This window comes from Pithys albifrons, chromosome 18 (genome assembly GCF_047495875.1).
Source record: "Pithys albifrons albifrons isolate INPA30051 chromosome 18, PitAlb_v1, whole genome shotgun sequence".
Lineage (NCBI taxonomy): Eukaryota > Metazoa > Chordata > Aves > Passeriformes > Thamnophilidae > Pithys > Pithys albifrons.
Window position 1 is genome coordinate 8,139,377 of NC_092475.1, and position 19,915 is coordinate 8,159,291.

Below are 19,915 nucleotides of genomic sequence, written 5' to 3' on the forward strand. Positions count from 1 at the left end.
AAGGAGTCTTACAGCTGCATGAGGATTGATCAGTCTTGGAGGGAGGTCTTTGGTTTGAGTTAGTTTTTTTCTTACCTCTTGAATGCCAGTGCGGAGAAATCATTTAGATCTGGGGTCTGAAGCTTTGAAAATTTGGTCTTTTGGTTTTAAGGTAAATTTGTCAAAGTAAATAAACAGTGTGCAAACCATGGACCCCCCGATGAATTCAACATCAAGGACTGCATGTGAAATGGAGCCCAAAAGCCAGGGAGTCCTGGAGTTCTGCACCAACATGCTCCTGTTTTAGGTCTAATTAAAGTGCAGAGATTTCTGCACTGAAGTTCCAGGGAACACTTAAATTCTAAAGAGGGGATTGTTGTTCCAAGAGGTGCCAAAGGGTCCTTTAGGCAAATAAGTGTGAAAAGCTGTCAGGAGAGATTGTCTGTTGTATTTAACATGTAATATTGTTCTGACTTCTTAAACCAAGTTCTACAGTGTCTTCTCGAGCTTCATTAACAAGCCTGTCCCAGCCTCTCACAGTAACCTAGTGGTGCATGGAACTTGCTTATGCTACAGTCTACAAACTAATTGTAATAAAAGTGTAGAGCAAAGGGAGTCTAGAGTGAGGTTAAAACAACCCAACAAACCAAACACAAACCACCCAAACACAAACTACACTTTTCCACCTGAATTGCATTCTCTGTGTTTTCATCGCTGTCCACTGTATTTCCTCCAAACCTGGGCTTTTTCCTCTTCAAAATAATCTTATTTCAGCCTTGTGAAAATGTTAAATGCTTAGAGACTTAGAGATTTTTCTTTTTTGCCCTTGGCTCAAGGCAATGTCTGTGTGTGTGAGGGATGTGGCAGGTACTGGGCTCACGGTGCAGCCTCTCAGCTGTGTTTTATGGTACTTGAAGCTGAACAAAGTTAAACCCCACCTCTCCACTCCTTCCCCCTTGCCTTCCAAAAATATGTAGTCTGGGTAAATAGGACTAAAATTTCAGGTTTTAATAAAATTATCTAATGAATGGAGGGGATGTTTTCAGCTTGACAACAAACTGCCCAAGGTTTGCTTTTACTTTCTGCTTATCGTGGGTTTGAAAGTGCTTTAACATTTCCTGTTCTCTCTTTTATTTCACAGTTAATGAAATTATCAGGAAGGAATTTTCTGGACTCCCTGCCAGAAGTCAGACATAGAAGAAGCGATTTGTGAGACAACTTTTACCAAGTCCTTCCATAACTGACCTCTTGGATCCTTCCAGTGCCCTGCAACCTCCAGCTTCCTCTACAGTTCATCTCAATGCAGGGAACAATGTATTGGCATCAAGTGACAGCCTTGACTAAGCAACTTGCCACCTCTCTCTGTAAACAGTGAGAAGGACACCCTTCCTTTGCTCCAAGGATTGTATTGTTCTCATGTAACAGAGCATCTGTCTGAGGAAACACTTCAAGCCTGCTGCGAAATAGCTGTGTATTGATCTGTCTTAGTGCTGAGGGAGAAGGGATCTGTCACTCCTGGACCACACAAAGCAAGGGAGGTTGGGCATTAGAGCTGATTTGGGTGGGGTGGGAAATGGGGGAAGAAAGAGTAATATATTCCAGAAAAGAATAACAGGTTAGCAGGTCACCAACAGTGACTTGCCCTGCAGGTCTCAAAGCCCTTCTGAGAAATTTGGTTTTTGTAGGAAACTGAGGCAACCCAAGCTCGCTCAGTCTTTATCCAGCCTGGGATCCAAAGCCATTTTTTTCCAACTCTGAGCACTGTGATTGGTATTTCAAACAGTAAATGTCAGCTGAATCCAGGAGTTTTCTTCATTTTTCTTGTCAGACTGGATGGGAATTTGAAGGAGAGGGATTCTCACAGAGAAACAGTGAAAAAGAACAATTCAGCAGTTGCAACTCCTGTCCCAAGGTAAAATAAATCTAGATAAAACAGAGATTAATATATAGGAGTCACAGTAAATCCAAAGATTTTATGATTGATCCTCATTAATATTTAGGCAGTGTATGAACAGATCTTTGATATGTTCTCTCTAACAAATTGTTGCTGTTTCTTTTTATGTAGAACCTGCTATTGGCCTGTAACTTACCTTGTTTAGCAGCTGGAACATTTAATCCCCCCAAGCTGCAGAGGAGAATAATTGCATCCTACAGAAGCCATACATTGCAGGAAAAATATACGCTTCCTTATATTCACCTCGTCTCTTTAGCTTTGCAAAGCTCCCAGCAGTCTCTGGAGTGGTTGCATTTCCCTGTGAGTTATGATTTTGGTGTGTTTTGCTTCATGTGTTCCAATGTGCTGTGCTGGCACTGCTGCTCCCAATGCCAGGTCACCGCTGCCACCTGCAGTTGTGCAGCTTTAAGTGACAACGTTCTGCAGTGTCGGTGCCTCCACAGGGGGATAAAAAAGCTTCCTGAGTGGATAATCAATGTGCAGTAAAAATAGCCATAATGTTTTAGGAAATAGGCAATAATCTCTCCTGGTTTTATAAATGAGGAATGCTGATGTTTTTAGGAGTGTGGAGTCTGAGCTCTAGAAAGCACAGTGAAATTAATCCTGTTTCCAGTGGTTTCACAGTGAACTTTGCTGAATGCCAGCATGTCCATGTGCTCCCAGCAGGGACTGGGTTATGGGAATGCAACAGAGCAGCCCCAAAGTGGGTTCCCCAATGGCTCAAGACAGAGCTTGTACAATCCCTGCAGAGTTCGTGCTCAGTCCAACAGAAATCTCTTCAGGAGTATTGAGAATATATTTCCTACCACAAAAAGCTGGTGCTTGAACTCTGCAAGGTCTTGGGGTTTGGAGTGGGAGAGAGAATTGGACTCTCCAGGACACTGACCTGGGTCTCAGCTGCAATCTTAGATCTTAAACAGGAATCTGAATTTTAAACTCCGTTTTCAACCCAGCCCAGCCCCAGAATCAGAGCAGAGCCCTGCCCATCCCAGCCTGGCATTAAAAACACACCTTGAGGCCTTGGCTTCTGTTTCCACTTTGTGGGATTCAAATCTTTTGGCCCCAACTGAGTCCCCTGTGCCCCATTTCAGCAACAGCAAAGTCTTCGTGGCTGCCTCATCCTGGGGCTCATGTTGTAGCTGCACATGTTGCAGCAGCACAGCTGGGAATGGCCGAGCCCCAGCCTGTACCTGCAGAGGTAAAAATGGCTTTTTTTTTTTTTACTGCTGACTTTTGTGGAACCAAAAGTGAGGCCCAGACCAGCTGAAATGACTCCTGCACAGGGGGATTACTGTTAAACAGCGCTCATGGAGTACTTTGCTGGCTCTCATGCCTCAAATAAGCTATTTTGCATTGTTTTAAAGCTGTCAGTGTGCCAGAATCTGACAGACATTATGGATTTTTAATGCTGTCTGATGGACATACTCTAAAGACCAAAAGTTCCCTGTCAGAAGTTCTTTGCTGCAACGAGTAAAAGAACAGACCAAATGTGCCTTCCAGTTTCACACTTGGAAGAATCAAAATGTTCATGTAGTTTTTCTCTGATCCAACCTGGAAAGTGTAGGAGAAATTTTTTAAAAACCTAAACCAACCAAACCAAAAATCCATTCACAGGAAACCAAAAATTCCCAAATAGCTGACATAACCTTTCCTTTGCTGAATCTCAAGAGCATAAAGGTTTTTTTCAGATCTGTGGATGTGCTGGTGCCATCTATAAACTTATCTGATGATTGTAGCAACACCTGAGCTCTGGAACCAAAATACAGGAGATTTCTGCTGTCCTTCAGGCACTTTGTTTTTGAGGAGAGAGGGTTGAGTTGTTTTTTTTTTTATTGTGCTACAGGTACTTTAGTCGTGCTTGCATTAGGTGTATTCCTCCCTCATTTTTGAAGAAGCGACAGTAATCCGTTTGTGTAGGTGCATATACATGTGGTTTATATAATATACCCACATAGAAAGGGACTGTTTCCAAGGGCCTGGAGTGACAGGACAGGGAGAGTGGCTTCACACTGACACAGGGTAGGGTTAGGTTGGATATTTGGAAGAAATTCCTCCCTGTGAGTGTGGGCAGGCCCTGGCACAGGTTGCCCAGAGAAGCTGTGGCTGCCCCATCCCTGGAAGTGTCCAAGGCTAGGCTGGACAGGGCTTGAAGCAACCTGGGACAATGGAAGGTATCCCTGCCTATGGCAGGGGGTGGCACTGAGTGGGCTTTAAGGTCCCTTCAAGCATTCCTTGATTCTTTGATCTCTCTGCGTATTTCATATAGATCTGCTTCCATGTGAGCACACACAGCCCCATCCCCAGGCTGGGCTGGCTCCTGCCCTGGCTCCTGCCCCAGTGAGCAGCACCAGCCCAGCCCAGTCTGGGCTCCCACCATGTACATACCATAGACTGCATTCTAGTGGTTTATTTACAGCTGCACCAGCTCAGGCTGTGCTGCCCCATCTGCTTTCACATGCAACCAGTAGCTAAATAATACAGCTTTAACCAACTTTGTATTTATTTCCAGAGAAAAGGAGACAGAGTGTTACACACTGTTGTCTCTTTTTAAAATGAAAACTGATACATTAAAGTTATATAGCTTGGCTGAGGAACTTCAAAATATACAGTAGTAAATTATTTCCTGTTCTTGCTGAGCAGTGTTTTTTCAGTATTAATATTTTTGTTACTTAATACTACTTGCTCTCTTTCTGTAGAAGCATGAGCTTAACCCTGGAAGAGTTAATACCATTTGTGAGTGATTTGTTCTCACTGTATCTGGAAGATAGCCATATTTGCACAGGAGGAAATTCTGTCTTTCCTCAGTTATCTGAATGTTTCACCACAGTGCCTTCCTGCCATTGTACCAAAGGCCTCCAAATATCTTGTCTGCAGGGTGAACAACTCTAATGCATTTTCCATCAAAGTTACACCATGCAAAGTACATGGGGCTCGCTGGAACCCAAAAGTCCATCTCTTTTTTTGTGTGTGTGTATTTTTTTTTTACTTCCATTTTTCCATCCAAGCTTTGGCTGCGAATACAGGATGAGCTTCTATAAACTTCTGCATCAAATATACATAGAATAAAACTCATAATTTTGATATGTAAACAGTCTAAGAGTGGACTGGGAGTGGACAGACATCAGGAAGACTTTTTTTGTCAGTTATGAGTGTTGGAAGTAGAGTTTGCCAGGAGGGGAATTGCTTGTGAAGATACATGCAATGAAATATGAAGTCCTGTTTTTGTTTTTCTCCATGAGAATGAGCAAAACGTAAGATCTGAGCAACATGATGGAGTGAAAGTGTCTCATGTATGTGTTTTTATTGGTAGAAAGAATGTAGAAGAGTCATGGTTTTTGCACTTGCTTTATTTGTATCCATGTAAATATGTATCACTTCCATACTCCTCGTAAGAATACAGCATTTTCTGAATGTAGAATATTTCCCAAACCAGCACTATGTTATTCTCTATTGTATAAAAACTGCTGCTTAATAACATACTTAAACCAGTTCTCAGAGTAGCTAGCATGTTTTTAAAGTATATTTTGTAATCCATATCTTTACAAAAAAGTGACTTTGCTTTTTGTCTGACCAAATATGCAACACCTTTTGGATTAAGGGTAGTATTTATAAAGGATCAATTTGCATTTTCTCAATGTCTTAATTTTCTATGCAATTGTTGTTGAATTGTTACTGTCCTAAAAAAAGAGATGTATTTGATAGATTTCCCAAAGACTTCAAAGAGAGCTTTAAACACTTGAGAAATATGTTTCTAAATATTTCAATCTGACTTTTTCCCCTGCATTTCTTTCCAAATTGCTACTTAATAGGGAACAATTATCTGCCATATGAGACTCAAGAAAATTACTGTCTTAATTTTAAATCTTAAACTGGTTCAGACCCTCATCATTTTTGCACCCCTTAAAGTCATCTGATGTTGCAGTTTCTCTGCAGTTGTTTATGTTCCATATTCGTGTGCAATAGGAAGAGATGCTGATGGTGGGTCTAGATGGGTTGAATTGCAAATTCCTCATCGTTTACATTGCAGTGTTTCTTACCTGTAAGGCAACACATGGAAGGTTATAATTCTTTATTCATCTCAGTTCAGAATGAATAAGCCACCTTTTTGAATGTTTGCCATAAGATTGACATCTGTATCTTTAATATCTGCCTGTTTATAACTCTAGTGGGTGACAGCTGAGAGTGATTTGTATAAGAGTTTGTCAGTGTCTAACCCATTCTGGTCTGTTTAAGATTTGTTTAGCCATTTTTATTGTTTCTGAGGTACAAAAAACTATAAATTAGTCCCTGAGACCACATTGCAATAAATTTCCAATGAAGGTGCTGGTGCTGTAAAAGATGGTATCAATTGCAAACGAGTGGTTATCTGGGGAATGGGGGTTTGAGTTTCTTGTCAATAACTCCCATCAAATAGCAAAGTGGGGTAGAAAGTTCTAGAATGACTGATTCACAAAAATGACTAATGATTTATGTGTTTATAATAGCCCAGAAATGCACAGATATGCTGTTGGAACCCTCAGCTGTTCCAGGATTGAGCTGCCCTCAGTTCAGTGATGCTGAGCACACCTGAGGCACAGGTGACCAGCAGGGACTCAAGGGACAGCTCAGTGTGAGCAGTGGTGGCCTGACTGGGCCTCAGAGCTGTGTGTTTGAGCGTGTGAGTGTGTAATTCTGAAGGGATTCCCCCTGAAGCCCAACCCTCCCTGCCCTGTATGGTCAGGTAAAGCCATGTGTGCATAGACACATGACTGAGCACTTGTCACTCCAGTCACCCTAACAGATGTCTTTTAAATCAAATTGCTTGTTCAAAAACCTAACTTTCACAATTGAAAATGGGTTTAGAACATTCACATTCCTACAACAACGTTGTTAACCTCCAATGTAATGATTTTTTTGCTATCTGTAAAATATTTTTATATATTGCCTGTACTATGGTAGATTAGCAATAAATGAAAGGGCATCATCTGCTGGAAGAGTGTTTGGTCTGTTCTTATATACATTTATTGCCTTTGATAAACTAATATCAAGGGGCTGAGTCATCCGCTTGATAGTCTTGATGTCCTCGTCACCCTCCTAAGTGCTCACCAAAGGAATGTGCAGAAGGATGTCAGAGTACAGTGTTTCTTCATTAATGAGCTGCTCCATTCCCCTTTGCATCAGGATCCCAGGCAGGTTCTGTAGATGAGATAGACTGAGTCATACAGGGACAATTTTAGAAACTTCTTCATTTTCCCTCCTTGTCTATTTTCCCTCTTTTAATTTTCTATTCCCACCATCCCAATAAAAAGCCCCAAACAATCCACATCAACGGAGGTTTGACCTTAATAAAGCATTGATTCCCATCTGTGTAGATGTCCTTCTGCATCACCAGATGCTTTTTTAAAGACTGGGGATGTACTCCATTTCACTTTTGTTCCTCCAAATCTGAACACAGCAGTTCTCTGCTGGAGACACTAAAAGAGACATTTTCATCCTGCTGTGCTGGAAGGGTGCCCAGAGCCCATTATGGCTCAGTAAGAGACGAGTTTATCCAGCATACAATTAAAGACATTTACCTTAACAAAATCAATATTATCCTTTGCATTCAAAACCAGAGAATTCAAACCATATTTGATGCGTTTGCTGGACGTGGAGCAAGCGCTTTGCTTTGCTTATTCACCAAAGCCTCTGAGCAGGCACCATGTGGAAGTTCTTAACTCCCAGAGCCCTGTACAAAGGCTGGGAAGCTCATAAACCAGCCAGGCCTCGCCAACAAAGAAGCTGTTACTGGCTGGGAGAGAACATTTTATGATGAGCAAATATATGGCACACAGGATTTTAGCTTTATTCAGCAACAGGAAAGTTTAAGTAACTTAACCTGGAAATTCCCCAGCTAAAGGCTGAGGACTGAGCACCTGACCCGATCCTCTGGCTTTAATTTACGTCTTGGGTCCCAATGAAAAGACTACAACAGTACCCCAGGTTTTTCATCTTAACGGGAAATTTCCTGGATTTTGTAGACTTTACTCCCTTCTTTGTAAACCTTCAACACAGCTGACTTTTTTCCCAGTTTTCAGGGTAGCAGCAAGGAAGAACAATCCCTGTTTCTAATGAACATCTGGGGCTCGTATGAGCCCTCGCTCGTCGCGTGCTCTGCTGTGTAAATATGCGATTTACAACTTCGTTTGCTTTTTTTGAATACAAATGTAATTTAGGCCATTTAAGAAACTGCCTTTCGGCTTCATACCAGATTCTTTTCGAAATACATCATCACTGGCTTGCTCAGGTGGCCACGCTCAACTGGGCTGCTGGGAGGGAGCTCGCAGGGAAGATGAGCTCCCACCTTCCCTATCCTCATCTTCGCTATCCCTGGGCCTTAGCTGGACCGTCTGCTCCTGTGAACTCACCATCTCGGTGAACTCATGGTATAGAGGGGCTTCACTTAGTTCTGTTTGGGAAGGGAAGGCCACAGCAGAGGATTTGAGCTCCTACTGACCTGAAGGGCAACGCTGCTGGCACAGCAAAATTGGTGAGGTTGTGAGGAACCACTTAGCCTAAAACCCCAGGGGAAGAGGAGGTGGGAGAGGCTGACAGGAGCTGCACTGCACACCAGTGGGCCACAGCCAGGCACTGGAGGTGACTGCAGCACAAAGGGAGGTCTTTGTTCAGCAGACCACTGCAAGCAGAGCTGAAATCAAGTGGGAGACCTCAGAGGCAGCCCAGAGTAAGGAGGGCAGGCACTAAAATAAAAACATTATCTGTTGCTCAGACACATAGAGAGTAAAAGGATGTATTTTTCTGAGCCTTGCAGACTGTTGGCTGTCTCACCACCCCTGAGAGCTCAGCTCTGCCCAGGGAGTTGGATGGAATGGGCTCTGAGGCCGGGATGGGCTGTGGGAGCTGCCAATGCTCACCAGCTTTGCCTTCCTCCAAAATGCAGCAGAGAGCAGGATGACCCTTCCTCAGCCAGCTGCAGCAGTCATGCACAGCTGGGATTCCATGCCATTAAAGAGGTTATTTCTAGGTGTTAACTGCTCTAAGGGCTGGGCTGGACCTGGTAAGAAATGAGCAGGAAGAAAGTGCAGTTTAACTCCTTGTACCCCTAGGCTTGAGCTGAAGGTTTAAGTTGGCCTCAGTATATTTTTCATGGACCCCTTATATAACCTTATTGAAATACAATCAGTGTCATGAAAGCCTCCTCAGCTGCCTGGTTACATCAGCACCACCAGACCACTGAAAACAAAGCCCACCTGATGTTTGATTTCCAAGCTTTTTCTTGTAAGGCTTCACTAAAGGAAAAGGGTGGGAAAGAGACCTTTCCCTTCTAACTTAAGTCTCCAGTGACCAGCTCAGTCAGGAGCACCTTTCTTTCCTTACACTTATTCTTTTTCCCAGTTCTAAACTCACACAGTTCTATAAATCAGGATTCACTCTAGCTTCTATACAGGGCTCTTACAAGAAACTATATTGACTTCATTTACCATTAAAAAGAACTTACAGCATAAGAAATAAATGTAATTGAGTTGTGGCCATGTGTCTTACACTGGCAGCATTATATTAACAGTTGGACTTAGTGATCTTAAAAGTCTTTTCCAACCTAGGTAATTCTGAGATTTTTCAGGCTTTGGTGTGGGGATGGGCAGTGTAGCACTTTGCCTCACAACAGCACTGCTCCCTCTTGGCTGCAGGCTGGGGCCAAGCAAAGTTTATAGAAAATTTGCTCTTTATACTGCATGGAGAGTTTCCCCAGCAAGAGAAAAAGTTTGGGAACGATGCAGGGAAGGTTTGCAGCAGCACAGGATGTCAGTGCCACCTGCAGGGAGCTGAGCTCAGCGCCGACCCGGCATCACAGCCGGGGGGACACACCTGCCAGAGGGAGCAGGAGATGGGCTGGCATGGAAAAACCTTCCCAGGGGGCTCAGCATCTGGGGAGGGGGAGGAGGGTCCTGTTGGCAGCAGCAGGAGGAACTGCACCCTCACATAGCCCACACAGCACCATGTCACTGAGCTGTGCCCAGGAGTCACAGTCCACCCTGAGCCTCCCCCCTCTAACAGCAAAGGGCAGCTGAGGCACTGCCAGGCAGAGCTCTTACCCCCCAACACACACACACTTTTCCAAATGTGTTTTGATTGGAAAACCTCACTTTTCTGGGCTTCCATGCAGCTTGGTTCACCTTGTGCTGCCTAGTTCCCTCTGGAAAAGCAGGAGTTCCCTGGGCTGCTCCTGGTCACTGTCCCACACACCAGGCAAGGGTTAAAGGTCAGAGATGAGGCGTTTTCTGTCAAAACCAGCAACTCTGTATTCAACAGCAGCTGCTATGACAACTCGGCACAAAACTCACTCAGCAGAAGGCTGAGCCCAGATCAATACCCACACTCTGCTCCCCAAATTCATGAGGTTTGAGGTGGCTGCCAGCATCCCTTCCCAAGGACTGCCCCTGGGGAAGAGTGGGGGCTGCAGGTGGGGGCTGGAAGGTGAGCAGTCTCAGGTTCCTTGGAATCATCTGGTCTGGAAACCACAGGTCACGTTGACATTGTTGCTGTTGGCACGGCATTCCTGCTGCTCTAGGAGAAACACCAGCCTGTTATTCTGCTCTCCTTTGTTTCTGATTTATGAATCCCTCTAAAGCAGAAGTGAAAGGTATTCACTTCATTTATGCTACGTGGTAGAAAGTGGGATTTCAAGAATGGCCAAAATCCTGCTGCAAAGACAGCAAATTCCAGGTTTATTTTCACTTCAATAGCTACAACATTTGCATACTAATCAAGAAGTCACTGAGCAGTTCTAAAGAGTAGAAATTCAAGGCAAATTTCTGCCCTGTAATAACATGGGTTTCTTAATCCCTGCTCAAATCCAGACCTTGCTGATTTAGAGGCTTGGATTACCCTCTATATGTATTGAAATTATACCTGGGCCATTTTGCTGCTTCTCTCATTGTTCCCCTCTGGCTCCACCAATGTCACTGAGGCCTCAGTAATCCCAGGTGGGAGGAACTACAGGAGCCTTGGCAGCAGGGAGGAGAGACACCCAAAACCCGGGAGTCTTGGCCTGGAGTGGCTGCAGGAGCCTCTCCCGTGGCTGCAGATCCAGCTGACAACCTGTCAGCACTGGAGGAAAACTGGATTTCATTCCCCTTGGGATGAGGGGCTGTGTTCCTGCAGTGGGAAGGACTGGGGGAGGCTGGGGTGAGACTGCACAACAGGGAGAACAGCAGAGCACTGGCTGTGCCACCAGGGCTCTGGCACAGGGAAGGCAGCAAGCCTGGTTTGCCTGGCCCATGCCCAGTCCTGGCCCAAAATATCCATGAGAAAGCCACAGGCATGGAGCCATCCAGGTGCCAGACAAACTTCTCCCCCCGGTCCTGGGACCCCTCACCTGTGCTGTCCTTACCTGGAGTGTTGTTTGAAGCCCCGTTTTTCCCATTCATCTCTGTGCAATTTGAAATATCCCCCTCCAGGATGTACAAACCCAGGTGACAGTCAATAATCCTCAGGGGAGATGCTGCACATCAGGAGGTACAGAATCACCCACTGAGAGTGGCAGGTTTTCCCAAATCTTTCTTTTTTAACTCAGCTGTTAAAAGAGACGAAGGAGAAGAGGAGAGGAGTTTATACAAAAAGTATATTTCTTGGTTGCTGAGAGACTTCAAATCTCCCTAATGAATAAACAGAGTGCACTTAATTTTGTTTATGAAAACAGACTTATTGTGATGGCAAAAAGATGAGTCAGTGCCCTGGGTGAGGGGAGAGCAGCAGCTGGAGACACTCACCGAGGAGCAACGCCTCGGAAACCAGAGCCACTCTCATCTCCAGCAGTGCCAAGAGATGTAATTTCTCCTCTAACAAGAACCACCAGGACACGGCGAGTGGGAGAAGCTTCCTCATGACCTGGCAATTGGCTGCTGAGCAAGGGCTGCCATGAAAAAGCTGAGGATTTGTGAACGAGCAGCTGAGGATGCTCCCAGAGCTGGACTCAGCCTGGCCTGGGCTTCGGCTCCTGGGGAACAACTTCAGAGCTGCTGCTGGTCCCTCACTGAAAGACAGTACAGCAACACAAAGGAAGGTGTAGATTCGAGCCCCTCAAGCAGGAGGAATTGCTGACTCCAAGAAGCACATTCTTTGTCCATCTCTGCATCCCCTCTGATGTTTTTGGCATTTATTTGGGGAAAATATGAGCAAATTGGGATCTGAAGCTGTTCCTGTGGCGGCCTGGTGAATGTCCTGAGGCTTCACATAAGCAGGTGCAACAGGAACATTATTTCCTTTAAATAATTTTACTGTCTGTAAAAAGTGTCTCACCATTAGAGTGACTTCCCACATGCATGTCCCATCTGGTCCACGATGTTTAAAACACACCCTACTCTGTGCCTGTGAGGAGCCCTGAGCTGTCAAACACATTGTCCCCCTCCCTGCAGCACTGGGTGACATGTCACCCTGCCACCAGCACCCCAGCAGAGCCAGGCTGGTCAGATCTTCATCTGGTCCTCAGCACCTTACTGGCACTTCATAAATAAGTGCAGCCCTTCCCTCAGATCATGGGCCTGTTGTTTTCCTTCCTCAGCTCTAATGATGTAAATCTGCCATGTCTGCACGAGGCTGTGCTGTGGTGATGAATGACCCTGAACAAGGAGCCACTCAGCCAACCCTCCCTGGACAGAGCCCCATTGTGTGCTGGGGGGTAACACACAGGGCTCTGTTCAAACAAAATGAGCCCAACACAAGTTCAATGCTTTTTCCTTCCTTCCTTAAAAAAGAATTAAAAAAAAAATAAACCCATTTTATGAAGGCCAAGCATGGAGGAAGGAAAGAAATTTCAATTGAAAACATCAAATTTCAATTAAAAACATTAAAACCTAAAATGTCTCTGCTTACATTGGTGCCCAGGTCAGATATGCAGGTGAATATACTGGGACATAAACACAGCCCACATCAAGATGAAGGTTTTCAGGCACCACAGAGATGCCACCACGGAAGACAGGCCAAGATATCCCAGTTCCATAAAAATGTCCCACAAAGACTGAAACAGGTAGAGATTTAAAATCCTGTATGTTCTGCTTTCCACACAAGGCAGAGAAGAGCCTGTCACTGCAGTTACAATCTCTGATGGATAAAAGACAAGGAACCAAAAAAGAATGACAGATTTTAGCTCTGGGCTGTCCACTATTAAGAGGCCTTTCAAGCTTTTGCCATATAGAAGAAATCATGGGCTCCTGGAGGTTGGACTTTGCTCTACAAACACAGTCATTATTTTCAGCTATTTAAACCCATTCTGTAACAGGCCAAATTATTGCATCAGTGCTGGCAGGGGAAGGATGGGGCTGATAGATTTTCATCACTAAAACTTACACCGTCACTCAAAGAATCACCAGCTATAGAAAATAGACATAAAGGGGGATATTAATAATAATAATAATAATAATAATAATAATAATAATAATAATAATAATAATAATAATAATAATAATAATAATAATAATAATAATGTGTGACTTCTACATACAAAGAAGTCAAGTTTATTCCCTAGAAAAGATGTTCTCTAGACCCACAATGTGCCTCAGTTGCAGCGTGTGTGACACACAGCCAGACTGACACTGATTTTGCACCAGCACACTTTAAAATACAGGCACAAGGCACTGAGGTGTAACTCTTAATGGTACACAGTGCAACTGTTGTGTTCCATTGGTTGGTTTTACCTTTCATGTTATTTCTTTGTCAGGGTGATTAATGTGCTCTGCCTCACCCAGCCAGTGCTCCCCACATTAAGAGGAGACTGTTGTTTCAGAGGGTTATTAGTTCAGCATTTTGCAACAGTAATTGTTTGCCCAACTTTAAAAATTGTTTTCAAAGTGGGTTACATATCAAATGAAGCCTTGGATAAATAAAGACCATCAAGCAATACACTGTTTGTTACAGGCCAGTGCTTTCTGTTACTATAATTCACAGAAAAACTGCCATAAAAGAGTGAAAACTCTGTGCTCCAAGATCTTTTCCTCTTTTTTTCTGGTACCAGACTTGTCCCCTAAAACTTAAAATGGTTGAATCACAGATGGATCCTTTTCCAGTTCCTTTGAAGTTCCCGATTAAAGAGTGACTTCTCATGTATCTTCAATACAAAGCCAATTCCTCATCTGCCACCACAACAAAGGGAAGAGGATGTGACACCAGCCCGAATAAAATGCCAGCAGTTTACTATGAAACCTGTGAAAATGCCTCCTCTACTTGTCAGAAAAGTCAAACTTTCAGGTTCCCTGGCTCCAGAGCAGCTCCAGAGCAGAAGTGGAGGCCCCATCTCCCAGCAGCATCCCTGGTTCCATGAGGGCCCTTTGGTTTGCCCTTTTGTTGTGCTCTGTGTGCCCCTGGTACAGGAAGGTCTTGGCCCTTCATAACACTCACATAGAAGAAAGTAATACAATGAAATAATAGTGAATAATAATTTTCCCATAAGATCCATTTCAAATGCTCTATAACCAAAATTACTTATAATTCAGGGGGGGAAAAAATCTTTTAAAAACTAATTCTGTGGTACTAAAGTTGGCTTAATCCAGCCCCTCAAAAACAAACAAAAAAACCCCCTGAGCAGTGTAGATTAGTTGGCTTTTCCCCAAGCAGCTCTGATTGAAAATCAAATGCAGATGTGAGCAGAAAAGCAGCGATTTCAGTTCTCCAGCAGCCGCCTGGTGTTGGCACGGGCCCGAAAAATCTCATTTCAAACTGGTACCGGCTGGAGCCGCTGCAGCCTTCGTGGCAATTACGTGGCCAGAGAGTTCCTGCTGTCCCTGCTCAGATAAACAGAGCTTTCTGCAGCACAGAGAGCAGGGATTAAGGCAAAGAAAAGGGTCCACATGGGAAAGCTTTGTTTCCTTACATCTAAGGGGCATGTGTGCGACTCGGCAAGAGCAGTGAGAGCTTTAGCCAGGAAATCCATCCACTGGCTTATCCCTGAGAATGCCTGGATGGGAAAAGTCCTCCTGCACAGGGAAAAGAGGTTCCACCACCCCAAACTAACCACCAGCCAGAGAACAGAAACAGGCTGGGGAGGGAAGGACAAGAGACTGAACAGATTTAAACTGCTTTAAAAGAGAAATGAAGAAGAAAGAGAGAGTGTGATGATAAAAGATGTTTTGTGCTGTGCTGGCAGAGGAGCAGAATTGATGATGTGATGAGTCAGTTCCCTCTCCAGCATTAACAACCCTCAACATGCCTCTTCCAAAAGCAGCCTCTGTTTGGGGTCCCTGGCTCCAACAGCAGCAACACTTTCCTTGGGACAAGGATCTGTCTGCTCTCAAACTTGACTCTTCTTTCAGGGGAAGAGGAAACCACCACTGCACCAGGACAAACGATTCCAGGGCTGCAAGGACTGCCTGTCTTCTGGGAAAGACAGAACATTTTGTATCAAAACACCTTTCATGTGAATGATTCTATTTCTGGTACAAATTCCAGCCTCTTCTAGCTTGCCATAACCAGAAATACAAAGAGAATTAAACTTGAAAAACTGAAAATCAGATCCGCTTCCACATGTAGAACTGAACTTTGCAGAATTTTTGGGTTTTCAAGTTTATAGCACTGGATACACTCCCTTGCACTCCCAAACATTCCCTCCCTTGTGCAGGATGCCTGCAGTGCCTATCACACAAATGACACACTTTCTCTTGGCAAAAAGATGTGCAAAATGAGACCTGACTCAGAGACCTGCTCACCAACAGCAGCAAAAGTTCCCCTCCAAGTGTCCTACAGAAGCAGTCAGAAGGTAACCCTCTCTTTTTTGATTATTTATCTCTTAAGAGTGAGAACTTGGATAATCTCTGCAAGACTCTGCAGCAGTGTGGCTTTTAAAAGAAAATAAGAAAGTCTGTAGTAACAGACAGCCTTTAGAAGCATTAGTTTTATTCATTTTGTCCCATTTTTCTACAACAAAATAATCTGAGAACAACAATGCCATTAAAGTAGGGAAAGTGGAAATAAGATCTTTGACCTAGAAAACCATTCACCAACATGGCCAGGGATAAAATATCATCTCTGCTTCATGACTCATCTCTGAATCTATTGCTATTTAAATACTCAAGTACTTTGAATTTTATGTGGTCATGATAAACAGCAACAGGCAATTGAATTCCCATCCTCAATGTGCAATACTCAGCTAAGGAAAGCTCTCCACCTCACCATCTGCTTTCTCTTCCCCCTTTTCTTATTTCTGCCTCATCTTGGATTTCTATCTCCTTTTTCTCCCAGGAGAGCATAGAACCCTAAAAAGCACTCCGAAGACTGCAGAACTATCTTGAAAGAAATGTGGAAATATTCCATGATTGTTTACAGGAGAAGTTTTCATACTCAACACAGAAAAATGCTGCATATTTCCTACTGGAAAGGCTTTGAAGGTATCTCCATCTTGCTCTGCCATCAGCCCCAGCAAAAGAACAAAGACAGTGCTAATTAACTGCTTTGTCACTCTGAAAACTAAGATTTTCTCTGATTTTGGTCAGTATCTCCTGGAGTGTCTTCACACAGGACAACCACAGCTCCCTGGGGTCTTGTGCTGGTGCCCTCTGCATCTGCCAAAGCTTCTCTGACCCCTCTCTGTGCTCAAATCCCACCTTAGAACTTCCAACTTGCCACAAAAGGTGAAAAATTTGTTCAGAAATTGCCCAGATTGAGATCAGCTCCCCTCAGGTCTGCGCAGCTGAGATGTCCCTGCCTGGGGTGGAGGAGCTGCAGGGCACTGGGAACAGGATCATTCCACATTGCTCCTTCCTCCAGCAGGGAAGCACACTGCCTTCACTCAATAATAAATCATAAAAATAGCTGGTTTAAAGTGGCTCAGTAAGCACAGTCCTGCTGCAAAGGATTTAGTTGTTAAAGCAGCTTCAGAACTTCACAAGTCTTCATACTTCAAATGAAAAAGCGAGGGAGTTGAGTGCGCAAAGAGGGATTTGTGAACGGCCAGTTCTGCTGGGGACACCAGCAGGACCCAGCCCAGGGAGAAAAGCTGGAGGAGGGCATGGAGCGGGAGGCACTGCTGGGTCAGGGCACAGGGGTTGACTGGCTGCAGCTCACAGCAAAATGTGTCAGAGTGAAAACAGAAAGAACTGGCCCTCTTTTTATTTTCCTACCTGTTAACTCTTGTTGAGCTCTCCTTCAATGTGCACTTACCGATTTACTCATATCTAGTGTGAATGCAAGATTAAATTCCCCAAAACTATTGCAGTGCTCACGTGCAGGCCTGGAAACCCTACAGAAATATTAGCTCACCTGCACTAACACACTTGAGTGACTTGAACTCAATGAGATAGGACAGAACAATCCACTTTGAAGAGCAAACTGGTGTATCCACAGGCCAGCCACTAACAAGGCCCATTAGCACAAATTAATTAAAGCCAGGAGGCCAGGCTAGTGCTCCTTCCTCTCCCAACTGGAATCTCTGCCTAATCAGCTTATTTTCTCCATCCTGACATGGAAGTATCAGAGATTTTTCCCAGCCCCGTGAGTAATCATTACTGCAGGAAAATGAGCGTGCCCAGTTTATTCTTCCCATCCTCTTCACTTGGTTTGTGTGTGGGTGTATTCAGAGCATTGAGCTGAAATACCCAGAGCTCCTCTCCCTCCCCACTGCAGTGGGGGCTTCCCTCTGCCCCATCCCTGCATCCTGAGCTGGAACAAAGTGCCAGTGGCTCATGGGCAGCCCCTCAGATACCCAAAGGTTTCAACTGTCATAGAAAGGCCAATTGGATTTCTAGTCCTATGGACTAGGAGGAAAATCTCTCACCCAAGACAAGACAAGAGGATTTGGTGTCATGGCCTGCCCACAGGCAGAGGCCATGTGTGTGATAGCACAGGAACATGGGGACAAGCTCTGTGCACACAAATTTGGGTCCATTTGGTTAGTTAATGGTCCAGTGGTAATCTGGGCCTGGTATACACAGGAGTGAGTCCCAGTTTGAGATTCATGCTGGAAAATGGAGTCCCTGCACTCACAGCCCTGGGTCTGTCTCACTGGGGCTGCCCAAAGACACCATTTGACTCCAACCCTTCCCTGAGGACAGAGCCAGTGAAGTGCTCATGGGCAGTCCAGGCGTGGGAATAGACCCACACACGATCCATGAATGGGACCAGTATCCCCAAAAGGGGCTGGTGTGGCTCTTCCATGCCTGCTGGCTGCTCGCCCTGAAAGCAAAGGAACCACCATGATTTCAGTGGCAGCAACCTCAGCAGAGCCATCCAGCCACTCCAGAGCTGGGCTTCCAGCCTTTCTCCTGCTGCCAGAAGGGGCTTTAATGCTAAACCCAAAGCCTCCCAGCTCCTTTGTTATGGAGCTCTATCCTGCCCTGGAACAGCCTGAGCCAGAAACCACTTGCCAGCAACTCCTGCAGGGCTGGGGCCACACCCAGGAGGTTGAGGTCCTTTTCTGCAACATCCACAAGTTCTTACCTGTTTTCTTTAAGACTCCAAGTATCCATTAAGCTCCACAGCTCCATCCTTTATGTCAGAGCCTGCATCCATATGGAAGCACCTGCAGTATTCCTGACCCCACGGTTGCTGTGGGAGAACGTGTGTGGGAATTTGGGCCAGCCCAGTGCTGTCTCAGCATTAAGCCTCCCCAGTCACAGCCCCAGGTCCCATCCCTGCCCCACATCCTGCACATTGCTCCCTTTGTGCCCTCCAGGGCACTCAGGACATCTGCGATACATTATGGCCCTCTCAAAGAAATGCTGTCTGCATTAAGTAGAAGTATTTAATTAGCACTTCATTTAGAGCATGTGGGACAGCTCACAGTTTCATTCTGGGCCAGAGATGATTTCCAGGGGTGGGTGGAAAACAGCAGAAGATGCCAGGAGCCCCATGCACTCCCAATAGGCACTCACTGCTCATTTCTGTCCTCACATCTCTGCAGCTCCACAGGAACTGCAAAGACAAAGCAAATACACAAAAACAACTCACAGAGTGACTGTCACACGTGTCATGTGTCACCTCCATCCTGTTTGCCACCTGGGGCTTCTCAGGTGTGTGGGAGGTTGTTCCTTCTGCAGGTCTGGGAGCTGGAAGCTCCTTCCCCAGCCATTCCCTGTGCCCAGTCCTGCTTCGCCCCGGGGAAGCCCCAGTGATTCAGACACCCCTCTGAGTCATCTCCATCCCTAGGGAGGGACTGCTCTGCTGCTGCCAAGCTTGGCACACCCCAGGCTGGGGGCATAGGGGTGGTGTCCCCTCATCCCCAGCCCAGCAGGAACTCCCTCACCCAGGCACACAGGTTCCCATTCCCTCTGGAATACCCACCCCAAATCCCATGGGCTTGACTCATCCTAAACAGTTTTAAAAACAAACCTCTCCAATATCATTTAATGGAACTTGTCCATGATTCAAGTGTCTGCATTGGCCTAACACTCCCCTTTGGAAGGAGAGCCAAAGCCTCAAATGTGAACTTCTTGCCAAGGTCAGGAGCAAGTCAAAAGACCTCTCATAGACAGACAAGAGGAAAATCCCTGCCCCAGAGCTGCTGGAGGGATCCAGCTGTGCATTTCACACTCCTCAAGCTGAAATCTTGACCTAGCCCACATCAGGTTTTTGCTTGTGCTTGAACCCCCAAACTCGGCTACCTACTAAAGCTCCAAATAAACAAAAAACATGTAGCAAATATACTAACAGAAATGCTAACAGAATACTAAGGCTGCTGTAAAATCTGTAGTTCAGGCTATGAAACAGCCTTCTGAGACTCATATTTTATATCTCGACCCTCACTGCCAAATATCCTCTCAGTCTCCATCCTGCACGTGCACAGTCTGTGCTTCAGAACCCGCAGAGCTGCCTTTGGGAAGTAGACACTGCTCAGCCTTCCCTTCTGCTGCACTGAGGCTTGTCCACACGTAGTTGGACAGACTTTTCTCTGGCAGGAAGTTCTGAACACACCATTATTATGGGCACAAACTTGGATTTGCTTTGAAAATACAGTTGCAGGAGGTAGAACTCCTAATATTGCCTCTAACACTGGGAAACCTTGTCCTCTGTGGGGATATT

At 45.1% G+C, this 19,915-nt stretch overlaps 1 protein-coding gene and 1 long non-coding RNA gene across 8 annotated transcripts in view; one reads left to right on the forward strand and one right to left on the reverse strand.

Moving 5' to 3' along the window:
* Positions 1–6,902, forward strand: part of NFATC2 (nuclear factor of activated T cells 2) — a 90,688-nt gene extending 83,786 nt beyond the window's left edge. For all 6 annotated transcript variants that reach the window (XM_071572720.1, XM_071572716.1, XM_071572714.1 and 3 more), the window contains one exon: positions 1,121–6,902. In XM_071572720.1, the coding sequence (XP_071428821.1) occupies positions 1,121–1,176 (56 nt within the window). In that variant the 3' untranslated portion in view covers positions 1,177–6,902. The remainder of the gene's footprint in view (positions 1–1,120) is intronic.
* LOC139680267 (uncharacterized) lies at positions 5,263–18,971 on the reverse strand. 2 transcript variants are annotated; one of them, XR_011699327.1, is made up of 3 exons: positions 18,845–18,971; positions 7,019–7,108; positions 5,263–5,970 (listed from the first exon to the last, which is right to left on the reverse strand). It is a non-coding gene; the product is annotated as an uncharacterized lncRNA (long non-coding RNA). The 2 variants fall into 2 exon arrangements; XR_011699326.1 differs by lacking the exon at positions 18,845–18,971 and adding an exon at positions 18,335–18,442.
* Between the last annotated feature and the right edge of the window lie 944 nt (positions 18,972–19,915).